The sequence below is a fragment of the Hyla sarda genome, chromosome 3 (assembly GCF_029499605.1).
Source record: "Hyla sarda isolate aHylSar1 chromosome 3, aHylSar1.hap1, whole genome shotgun sequence".
Classification (NCBI taxonomy): Eukaryota; Metazoa; Chordata; class Amphibia; order Anura; family Hylidae; genus Hyla; species Hyla sarda.
Genome location: NC_079191.1, coordinates 205,135,252 through 205,147,445, shown reverse-complemented (window position 1 = coordinate 205,147,445; position 12,194 = coordinate 205,135,252). Strand labels below are relative to the sequence as shown.

Genomic DNA, 12,194 nt, shown 5'->3' with positions numbered 1-12,194 from the left:
AGGAGATGGGTGGGTTAACTCTGGGCTATTTCTGTGAAAGATCCTGGAGCACTTCAGCCTTATTTACATATTAACGAAAAGGCTCATATCTCAGCACTGAAAAGGACTTTCCAGATGAGATGTGCTATTATGTTTACCCTTAATGACAGGTCTGCTTTCACATACTATGAGTTTTTCCCTGCAGACTAAGTAAAAGATGCAGAAAAACATCAAATATCTTACTTTAAAAGAAAGCACAATCCAGTTATAAACTAAATTATGTAAAGTCCAGTTTAACTAGAGATAGAATGGAAGCAAGTCAAGTTTTTATGCCCATAAGATTTGTATTGCACAGGAAACCTGGAGTCATTTGAAATGCAGCACAAACACTTCACATGGTGCACCTTACAAGACGTGCTTATGCTTTTAAATCATCTCAGTGCTGTTCAGAAGATCCTCCTCCTCACACTTGGATCTCTCATAGAATTACATATTCTTCTTGTGCTTCACACTGCCCTTGCCTTCTCTCCTTAAAACCATCTAAATCCCCCAGCGAGCAAGTGATAAAACTTTCACCGAGGTACACATCTGACTTGGGGAAAAACTCCATTTGAAGGCATATTACAGCATGCGTCCATCAAACACAACTTTATTTTTTTATGAGTCCCTGAGTAGAATGGTTAATAATTCTTTTAGCTCTTGTAACAACTAAATAATCTATCTTTTGCCACCCAAACTGCACAAAACAAGGCAAGAACCTGACTCCATAACCTTGTCATGGATCTTCTCCTGTCCATAGTAACAATGAATATTTCAATCTCTCTCTCCATATATATGTGTTATCAGACTCTACTGGCAGTATTTAACCCTCTATTGTGAGAATTGAGAGTGTTTTTTTATCTGTTAAGATCTAAGCAATGAAAGGGACACTGCAAGATGACTCTTCTAAGGGTGCCCATCTGTCACCTCAACCACTGACTTGTGAAAGCAGCCGCTCAGCAGTACACCTGCATTGCAGCAGTCACACAACAGTGCATTCTTATTGTTTCCTAAAGACCTTTACAAATCAAATGTGCAGATGGCGCTTTCATTTACTTGTAATTATATCACCCTTTCCGTTTACTTCTAGAGGGAAGAGACAAAAAAGTTCATTTCACTTTCAGACCTTGTCCTTGGTGTGCTATCTGAGGGAAATTTCCGCATATAATTTAAAGAACATTTTATTCCCTTCCTTTTTAAAAGAACATTGTGCTTTGTGACTCAAATCAAACTCGCAGCCTTTCAGATGACATTTACACTGATAGAATAATAGAAGAAAATGTCTTCTAACCAGAGGTGCTCCCAGTTTCTTCAAAATCAATATTTCCAAGGTGTAGGACACCGGCAACCACTCGGAAAAGATCAAGCTTCTCTGTGTCATCCAAGCCAATCTTTTTCATGGCAACGCACATCCGATTGAAATCTCCATGATCGTCTAAGAGCGGGTCCTTTAGGGAGCCAAGTTTTAGGTACTACAAAATAGAAATGTAGATTAGAATTATGGTAAGAATATAATCTAAATCAGAGAGTGTGCTACAGAAAAGGGAACTGTACTTGCAAGAGTTAAAGGGAATCTGTCCGGTATCTTATATTTGTATTATGTACTTTCATAACTTAGAAAAAAACGCTTTTATTCTCTGGTACCAAGAGTCAAAGAGGTGTTCCCAAGCCCCTGAAATGCTGAGGCCTAGAATCCCTCTTCACTCCCCCTCCCATCCCTGTCCTTGCTTGACTGACAGTCAGGGCTTAGCCTCCAAGTCTAGTTCCTGATCTGTGCATACAAATTGTGCCCATATGTGAGATTTGGAAACAGGGCTCCGTTTCCAGCAGGTTGTCAATGAAGCAGGGAAAGGGAAACAGAAAATAAAAGTGATGCTTTAAAATAGGTATTCCAGTGAGGTAACTTTTTATTTATTAATTTTTTTAATAGAGATGGGGCACAATAAAGAGCAAAGCATACTTACCTCCGCGATCCACCACAGCTGCCATTTTGAGGGTAACCTTTGCCTGCTGCTCCCTGCTTAGTCCGAAAAGGAAATGTCAGCTTAGCTAGATAGGTAGGCTACCACTGTCTGCGACTAAATAAGCGCACATAAGACAATATATAAAATAAAAAAAAATATGTCGAGAAGCAGAAGCCGGGAGCAGTGGAACTGGCAGCTGTAGTGGAAAGTGGATTTTTTTTTTTTGTATTTTAAAAGTATCCCCACTCTGTAAAAAAAATTAAAAAAAGTTTGCCTCACTAAAATAAGTGACTTGCCCATTCCTGCCCATGGACTGTGCCTAGTATTACAGCTCTACTTCATAGAACTGCGATACCAAAGGCAGCCTATAGACAAAAGTAATTCTGTACAAAGAAGAAAACATTTTCTTTTGCTTAAAATTTTGCGACAACTATTTAATACAAAATATTAAACATGTTTTCACCATCTACACATCAAAGACAGCCATTTTGTGAATGTATATTCATGAGAATACAGTCCTATCAACTTACAAGAAACTAATGCAAAGTGAAAGTTATTACAGAGAAAAAAAAAAACTTTATCCCCTATACACTAGGATAGTGAATAAGTGTCTGATCACAGAGAGTTCAACCATTCAGACCCACATCAATTGCTCTACTCTCTCACGCACCCAGCTACTACATTTATTCTCTATGGAACCGCAGAGATAGCTGAATGTTGTACTTCGCCATCTACAGTTCCATACAGAAAAAAAATAGAGTGTGTGCTTACCCACTGTTTCATCCAGCAGGAAGAGTTGGGTCTCACTGTAAAAATCAACTGGGGTGGGGATGGGCGACAAAAGGGTCAGGCCCCACCTACAATCACTTATCCCCTACCCTGAAAATAGAGGATACCTATTTATTGCTACAATACCCCTTTAAGGAGGATCCCCTTGGTTTGAAAGTAGATGGGTTAATTTTCAAAAATAACAGAGGATGGAGGTGAAGTAAAAGTAAAAATGATGCAGGGGACTTGGGAGGCAGGGGTGGTGGTGTTAGGGTTAGAAGGGGTTATAGGGGTCTGGGGGTGCATAAAGGTAAAAATGCAAGGGTTTTGGGGGGATAAACGTGCAAGTAAGAATGATGCAGGGGTCTTGGAGGTGTTAGAGCAGAAGGGAATAAAGGGATCTTGGGGCAGAAAAGTAAAGAAGAATGATGAAGGGGTTTGGAGGTGGGGGTATTAGGGCAGAAGGGGATAGAGGGGTTGGGGGGACAGAAAAGTGTAAAGAAGGATGATGCAGGGGTCTTGGGGGGGCAGATGAGTCTGGAGGAGGACTTAGGTGTCAGGGGGGCAGAGGAGTCTGGAGGAATCTGAAGGAGGAGGGAAAAGATGGATCTGGAAGAGGACCTAGGGGTCTGGGGGGACTTAAGGCCCATCCACATTAAGGACATTCCTCCAGCGGAAATCTGCTTGCAGCAGAGTCCTATTGTTTTCATACTGTAGAATCGCCACAGTGGAATTCCTCCAGCAGAATTGACGTAAACAAACTTCTTCGTTCTTTGGGTGGACGTCCATTCTGATGGTCGAATTTAACCAGACTGCATTGTCATCTATAGAGATAGCACACATCCGTTCAGTCCTACTGCCAATGGCTTTGGTGGCGCCTGCAGCAAGCGGACATTCCACCGACAATGTCTACAGTATGAAGAAGCTCTTAGGGGTCTAAAGGAGGAGGGGGAAAATGGGTCTGGGGGAGTACTAGGTTAGGATTCTGACAGAGGAAACAGTATCTGGCAGTATTATTATTAGGGGTCATGATGTCTGACAGGGTTATAATGATTATTGTATTTATACAGAGGATGAGGATCTACTAACAAAGTAACCAATGATGTCAGGGCATCAGACTCTGCAGAGAAGATGGAGCTGAAAGAAGACAAGGACCAGAGGAAGAAGAAAAGTAAAGACAACAGAGAAGACGTCTCCTGTGAGTCATTATACAATTGTGTATTCTCCTGACTGTCCCATCAGAGCTGGAGTCACTTGTAATTTCTGCAGTGATGATGGGTGACACTGTACCCCAATGTGTGGCTGTCCAACTGTTACAAAACTACAACTCCCATAATGCCTGAGGCTTTGCAACATCTGTAGAGCCACTTAAACCGAGGTGGTTTTAGAGTATGCAGCCTATTTTATTTTAATGGGTGCCTGACTTCTGCGACACCCACCTTAAAAAACAAAAATGGGCTGCATAGTCCAATATGCCTGGGTCTATTTTTGCTCCCAGTCAGGTCCTGGAAGTATGTGTATAACAGAAATTTCCCAACCTTTTCTCTACAGTTGTTTCAAAACTACAGCTCCCATCATGCTCTTCTGTCTGCATGATGGCAGTTTTAGTTTTGCAACAGCTGGAGAGTTCATGTGGGGGGGGGGGGCACCTCATTCATTGTTTTAAGGGACACAGAGGTATAATTCGCTTCAGGGCATATCGGCAATATAGTATTTGGAAGACTCAGGGGCACAGTGTGAGGCAGCATTATAACCAGGGGCACAATTTGTGGCAGTATTATACTCATGGACAGGTGTGTGGCAGTATTATATCAGGGGCATAGTGTTTGACAGCATTCTATTTAGGTATACAGCATGTGGCAGTATAGTGTTCAGGTGCACAGTGTGTGACAGTATTATACCAGAGGCACAGTATGTGGTAGTTATATATTAAGGGGCACTGTGTGAGGCAGTATTATACCAGGGGCACAGTAAGTTCTAATTATGTTCTACAACAAGCAACGCCAATTTCTGGCACGTCACTGCGGCCGCGAGGTGTGAACCAGGTCTTAGCGTTTAGCTCGGACCTTTACCGGATGGCAGACCTGGAAAAGCGGACCCCTACTAAAAGTAGATGAGTACCCCTGATCTATACAGTGTGAGGACCTCACCAAATGACTCTCCAAATCTCACTTTCCATGACCTCTGCAAGCATACCTATGGGGAGTTTGATCATGGCATTAAATGTAGTTAGACTTTAAAGCAAAGCAGTCACACTGAACAGCATCATGTTATAAAGCAGAAGCAGTCGAGCAGATTGGTATATCATATTGTGGTAAGAGATTCAGTAAAACCTGTCACTTTTTTTTTTTTTTAGGAGTCCAGTGGGCGGTCCTACTAAGTGACCAGCTACACAGCTCAGCTCTTAGTGCCCTATAACATGAAGCCAGTAGATTTGGATACAATTCTCATGGTCAGAGGTTTCATTTAATGCATTTCTAACAATACCAGCAGAACTAAGGGAACTGTAAGAGGGAGAGATCTAAAGTTAGAGCATCCTCCATCCAGGCAGCTGGATAACAGTCTAGAGTTTCATCATGTTGTTGCAGTGATTCGATATATTATTAATTTCTAGTAAAATGACAAACTGTTTTATCTTTGAAAATGGCTGTCTTTGCATGTGTAAAGCTAGTCATAGACTTTCTTCTGCCAATACTAATTTAAATGGTAATTTCCAAATAAAAGTTTGGGTTACACTTCTAAAAAAAAGATTTAATAACATGGGAAGGCATTATAACAAATCCACGGTAATTCTACAGTGGGAATTGTCTTTCAATGTGTAATAAATCATATACATTCTAAGAATAGGTTGGACCATTAGGATGGGAAAAAGTATTTGTCTATGACCAGCAAAAGCGATAGGTGTTGACATTTTTGGCATCACAATAGAAACAAGTACCTATATAATAAAATAATAATAATAAGTAACACAAGAAATAAAAATAAGAAAATAGAGGCACTAAGTCAGCTAAATGATTTTTGCTTTATGGGCATATGGAATCTCTAGGATTTAATGACATTTTAATTTGTTCTCTATGTATATTCAAGAACTTATTCACCCATAAAACAAATATGCATGCAGAGCGGCTCATCTCTACTCCTATGAGATAGTTTAGGCATGCTGTATTAGGCAACAGTCTTGGAAAAGACAGAGAATATTAGAAATCAACAGAGAGAGAGATTGAAAAAATAGAAAGTGGCTTCCTCATAGACATCATGCATTGGAAAAGTCACCCCACGCTTGTCTACACCACATCAAGGCTAAATTAAAAATAATGATAGGATACACGTTCATATACCTTGTCTTCCTGATATTATAAGGGAAAGGCAAGAAAAGCAATTTGGAGAGTTAATTGCACCGTTCACTTCAGAGCAGGCGTTTACATGTACAATATTCAGCCTATTGCCAAGTAAACTAACAGCAAGAGCTCTGGAAACTCCGCTCCATGGCCTAGTTACATTGGTTTAGGCATTTAAATCATAAAGTATAATGTACATTAGTCAGGGGAAAATTCAAACTGCAACCTGAAAATGTCTCCACTATTCAAGTGTTTTCCAACATATATAGCACCAAATGGATTGTCAAAAGAAAACAGCTTTGATGTTTATAGTTAAAAAAAATGCACAATATTGAAAAGTGTCCTACCATCCACTTCCTGCAGACTGCCGCGGACCCGTCCAGGAGATCCCGGGGGGCCCAGCGCCCGGACCCCTGCAATCTATAACTTATCCTCTATCCTTTGGATAGCAGATAAATTATTTTGCGCTTGAATGCTCCTTTAACACGCTGGGAGAGATTTATCAAAACCTATGTAGAGGAAAAGAGGAGCAGATGCCCATAGCAACTAGATTGCTGCTTTCATTCTTAAAAATAAAAAGGCCTCTGAAAATTAAAAGAAGCAATCTGATTGGTTGCTATGGGCAACTACTCCACTTTTCCTCTACACAGTTTTCCATAAATCTCCCCCATTCTCTTTAAAGCACACCAGTCATTTGCAAAAACGTTTAAAATCAGAAAATAACATTATATGTATATTTGCTATATTCATTGGTTAAAAATATAGAGAACATTTTTGGGTGAAAAGATTCTGTCTTGTCCCGGCAGCTGTGTCCAAAATATTGGAAGTGTGGGAGGGACAAGCAGGGCTCTGTGCAGACTCCTGGCTTGTCAATCAGCCTGCTGTGTGAGCTGGGGGCATGTCACAGAGCCTTGCTGCACAGAGCCCCGCTTGCCCTCAGTGCACAGAGCCCCGCTTGCCCTCAGTGCACAGAGCCCCGCTTGCCCTCAGTGCACAGAGCCCCGCTTGCCCTCAGTGCACAGAGCCCCGCTTGCCCTCAGTGCACAGAGCCCCGCTTGCCCTCAGTGCACAGAGCCCCGCTTGCCCTCAGTGCACAGAGCCCCGCTTGCCCTCAGTGCACAGAGCCCCGCTTGCCCTCCGTGCACAGAGCCCCGCTTGCCCTCAGTGCACAGAGCCCCGCTTGCCCTCCGTGCACAGAGCCCCGCTTGTCCTCCGTGCACAGAGCCCCGCTTGTCCTCACTGCACAGAGCCCCGCTTGTCCTCAGTGCACAGAGCCTCGCTTGCCCTCCGTGCACAAAGCCCCTCAGTATTTTCTAGTTAACCAATGTATATTACAAATGTACATATAATGTTATTATCTACATTGCAACAGGTATGCTTGGCCGTGTATATGGCTACTGGGCTTGTGACTTTTTACTGGCATAGAACCCCAGTGCCTGAATCCATCGAAGAAAGAACTGTACAAGAGATGTGAAAACCTCTCAGGGTAAATGTCAAACATGGTGTATTTGCTGCAGGTTTTCAACAAAGAAATTCTATCTAGAAAATTTGAAGCAAATACACTAGTAGCTAAGTGGATAAGATTTAAAAATCTACAGTGGACCCAATGTATATGATATTTTCATTACTGACTTCTAAAGGGATAAAGTTGAGATCCACATCACATTTGAAGGTGGTGTGTTTTATTGTGCTTTTTTTAACTTATAAAAATTCATACATAAAAATAGAATATTTGTTTCAATCTCTGCAGTGGCAAATCCACCAAAATCTGCATGGTTTGCTGTGAATTTTCCACTGCAGAAAATCTGCAGCATGTCACACAAACCTTACTGTGAGGTTTTCCCTTATTTTAACCTCCGGAGCATTTTGGTATACTGCTGGGGGGCATTTTGGCATAACAGGGGTGCAATGAGTGTACTAGGAATCTCTTCCTGGACCAGTCACCGTCACAAAATGTTGCTCTTTCCAGCAGAACAAAGACATCCCATTTTCCAGTCACCTACTTACGGTAGTAACTTTCTCATTTTACTTCAATTGTAACACATCATTAACATAAAAATTAGAAAAATAAATGTAGACTGCAAATCGAAAAACTGGAAAACCAACAAAACAGAGAAGCCCAATAGTTGGCCATGGCACAAATCATTATGCGTCCTTTATGTTCAGGGGCAATGCCAGCCTAAGACTAGTTTCTAACAGTGACTTCATTCCTGGACACTGGAAGCGCTCTAAAATGAGTATACTGTATTAAGCTCCCACCAGGAAGAAATTCCTTAACATTTAATTGACAATTTACTAATTCACCTATTATAAGCCTATTCAGTTCCTAAGCTGCCAGCAATGGCTTAAAGCACTAGATGAAAAACAACTGCTGCCTCCATTTACAAGCTATATTACCGAGATCAATCAATGAATCTGTGTCACTGAGCTTGAATGTCACTATCATTCAGAGGCAAAACACAGGCAACACTCCTGGACCAAAGAAAGCCATGGAGGTCAAGGACATACAAAGCTCTCTTACATCTCCAGCCGACAGGGAAGCAATGCATAGGAGTTACATCAAAAGATGACTGACACGTCTCTTAACTGGAAAAGGATCAGGTGCGAGAAGAAAAAAGCAACACTTTAATTATAGGCTGAGCGCTGGGAACACAACCTGAGAAAAACACACAATGTCAACATCTGACACTGGAAACACATGTACCAAGGCCCCGCTGCTACAAAGAAACCGTGGAGTCTTTTCAATCCCACTAACAGAGTTCCAGCAGAGTGTACTCTACATACAAGGATGAGAATTTTACTTTTTCAATCCAAGAGAATGTTGGCTAGAAAAAAAAGCAGTATATACTTCAGCTATCTCCCATGTTTAAAACCTTTCGTATTGTTAAAAAAAAAAATAAATAAATAAATAACACAATCACCAAAGGGCTTAGATTCATGATATGAAAGGACTTCATCTCCTTATCTTTTATTTTTTGGACTTCTGCTCCTAGCCTTTGCAGTTAAAGGAGTTGTCCAGTATTAGAAAAACACTGCTTCTTTCTTTTGCAAGAACAGCACCTTTCCTGTTCACAGGTTGTGTCTGGTATTGCAGCTTAGCTCCCTGTTATTTAGCCAAAAGCTGGAAGCACAGTTCATGGATTACAGCTTTGGAAATTAAAGAGTTACTTTTATTTTATTTTATTTCTTGTTCTATTATTTTTTTCTTTCTTATCCTCTATGGTACTGATATAACTCCCCAACAATGGACCTATGGATAATAACCATGCCATTCCTTTCGGTTATTCTGTATTCTCTTATGTTATATATATATTCATTGTGACTTACAGGGGTATTCTAGGAATCTTTTTTTATTTGACTATGCTCAATGGGTGGGGCGATCGCTTGGTGGGAGAGAGATCAATCTGCAACTAATGCAACAGCTGTAGGCACCCTGATTGAAAACTACAGGTCTTTCGTGATTCAATGGGTGAGGTGGCTGATGTGTGGGAGAGAGGAAAATGGAATTATGGGATTTGTAGGCAAAAAAGAAAAGTCAAACAGGTAATACTAGTTCACAAAAAGCTAGCCACAGTGTTATGGTTATCTCACAACATAGCCATTTAGCCCCAAGACAAGCGCAGATCCTTCCTAAGCATGTCCATTACTGTCTGGCAGGTACGTACTAAAATCACCTTACGATGGAAAACCCCTTTAACAATGATTATGTTTGAAAACCCAATAAAAACAATTTGTTCAAGTGAATGCGACTAAACTGCAGTACTACACATAACCTGCGGACAGAAGCACAGCTGTTTTTGCAAAAAGAAGCAGTGTTTAATACTGGGCAACCCCTTTAAATATGAGATTACTATAGATTTACTTTATTATTCACATTTATATAAAACGTATAGAAACTGAATCATGTATAACAGAATTATGACTAAGAGGTATTCAGAGACCCTTTGTAAAGATACTGTTTGATCCTGAGAAAAAAAACTATTACATAAGAAGGATAATATATATATATTATAGTTAGCAAGGAATGAATAAAATCTGATATCAAATTAAGAGCTTCTATACCATGGTATAGTGGTGCAACAGAATTGCCCAGCACGACCTGTGACTAAAAACTCTGAAACTGAAGAGTGCAGAATCCCAACTTTGGACTTTACATGAGCCAATTATCAGCCGAACAATTGGCCCATTCCTAGGAACACTCATTCTTGATAATCGGCCCATGTAAAAGAGCCAGCAACGGGCCGACAAATGAAAAAACTCTAATTCGTAGATTGGATCTTGTGTGTAGCTAAGAAAATACTTGTCATTGGCCACACATTGCTCTGTGTGAACAGGGGATGTGAGGCTGAGAATGTTGAAGTTTAGGGCCTTACAAATGGTAGCGATCATTGGTTCGGCCCAGCCCCACAAATTATCAAGCCTTGTGAAGGCTAGGTAAAATCAGCACTTTTCATTGGGAGCCCGTTGGCCTGTGTAAACAGGCCTTTAGTAAGGTCAGGTTCACAGATAGGAATGTTAGAAGCAACAAGCAGTTTTTTGAACCAGCACCTACAGTGGGGCAAAAAAGTATTTAGTCGGCCACCAATTGTGCAAGTTCTCCCAATTAAAAAGATGAGAGAAGCCTGTAATTTTCATCACAGGTATACCTCAACTATGAGAGACATAATGAGAAAAAAAATCATACAATCAGAATGTCTGATTTTTAAAGAATTTATTTGCAAATTATGGTGGAAAATAAGTATTTGGTCACCTACAAACAAGATAGATTTCTGGCTCTCAGAGACCTGTAACTTCTTCTTTAAGAGTCTCCTCTGTCCTCCACTCGTTACCTGTATTAATGGCACCTGTTTGAACTTGTTATCAGTATAAGAGACACCTGTCCACAACCTCAAACAGTCACACTCCAAACTCCACAATGGCCAAGACCAAAGAGCTGTCGAAGGATACCAGAAACAAAATTGTAGACCTGCACCTGGCTGGGAAGACTGAATCTGCAATAGGCAAGCAGCTTGGTGTGAAGAAATTAACTGTGGGAACAATTATTAGAAAATGGAAGCTATACAAGACCATTGATAATCTCCCTCGATCTGGGGCTCCAGGCAAGATCTCCCCCCCCTGGTGTCAAAATGATCACAAGTTCAGTGAGCAAAAATCCCAGAACCACACAGGGGGACCTAGTGAATGACCTGCAAAGAGCTGGGACCAAAGTAACAAAGGCTACCATCAGTAACACACTACGCTGCCAGGGACTTAAATCATGCAGTGACAGACGTGTCCCCCTGCTTAAGCCAGTACATGTCCGGGGCAGTCTGAAGTTTGTCCAGAAGAGGATTTGGAGAATGTCATATGGTCAGATGAAACCAAAGTAGAACTTTTTGGTAAAAACTCAACTCGTTGTGTTTGGAGGAGAAAGAATGCTGAGCTGCATCAAAAGAACAATATACCTACTGTGAAGCATGGGGGTGGAAACCTCATGCTTTGGGGATGTTATTCTGCTAAAGGACCAGAAAGACTGATTAGTGTAAAGGAAAGAATGAATGGGACCATGTATCGTGAGATTTTGAGTGAAAACCTCCTTCCTTCAGCAAGGGCATTAAAGATTAAATGTGGCTTGTGGCTGGGTTTTTCAGCATGACAATGATCCCAAACACACTGTCCGGGCAATGAAGGAGTGGCTTCATAAGAAGCATTTCAAGGTCCTGGAGTGGCCTAGCCAGTCTCCAGATCTCAACCCCTTAGAAAACCTTTGGAGGGAGTTGAAAGTCTGTGTTGCCAACAACAGCCCCAAAACATCACTGCTCTAGAGGAGATCTACATGGAGGAATGGGCCAAAATACCAGCAACAGTGTGTGTAAACCTTGTGAAGACTTACAGAAAAGGTTAGACCTCTGTCATTACCAACAAAGAGTATATACCAAAGTATTGAGATGAACTTTTGTTATTGACCAAATACAAATTTTCCATCATAATTTGCAAATACATTCTTAAAAAATCAGACAATGTGATTTTACGGATTTTTTTTCCTCATTATGTCTCTCATAGTTGAGGAATACCTATGATAAAAATTACAGGCCTCTCATCTTTTTAAGTGGGAGCCAAATTGGTG

At 41.0% G+C, this 12,194-nt stretch overlaps 1 protein-coding gene across 3 annotated transcripts in view; it reads right to left on the bottom strand.

The window, feature by feature from the left end:
* MYO6 (myosin VI) overlaps nt 1–12,194 on the bottom strand; it is a 261,541-nt gene that overhangs the window by 152,268 nt on the left and 97,079 nt on the right. For all 3 annotated transcript variants that reach the window (XR_008891253.1, XM_056565911.1, XM_056565913.1), the window contains exon 11: nt 1,310–1,490. Coding sequence is in view for 2 of the 3 variants with exons in the window: in XM_056565911.1 (XP_056421886.1) it covers nt 1,310–1,490 (181 nt within the window). In the remaining variant the exon portion in view is untranslated. The remainder of the gene's footprint in view (nt 1–1,309; nt 1,491–12,194) is intronic.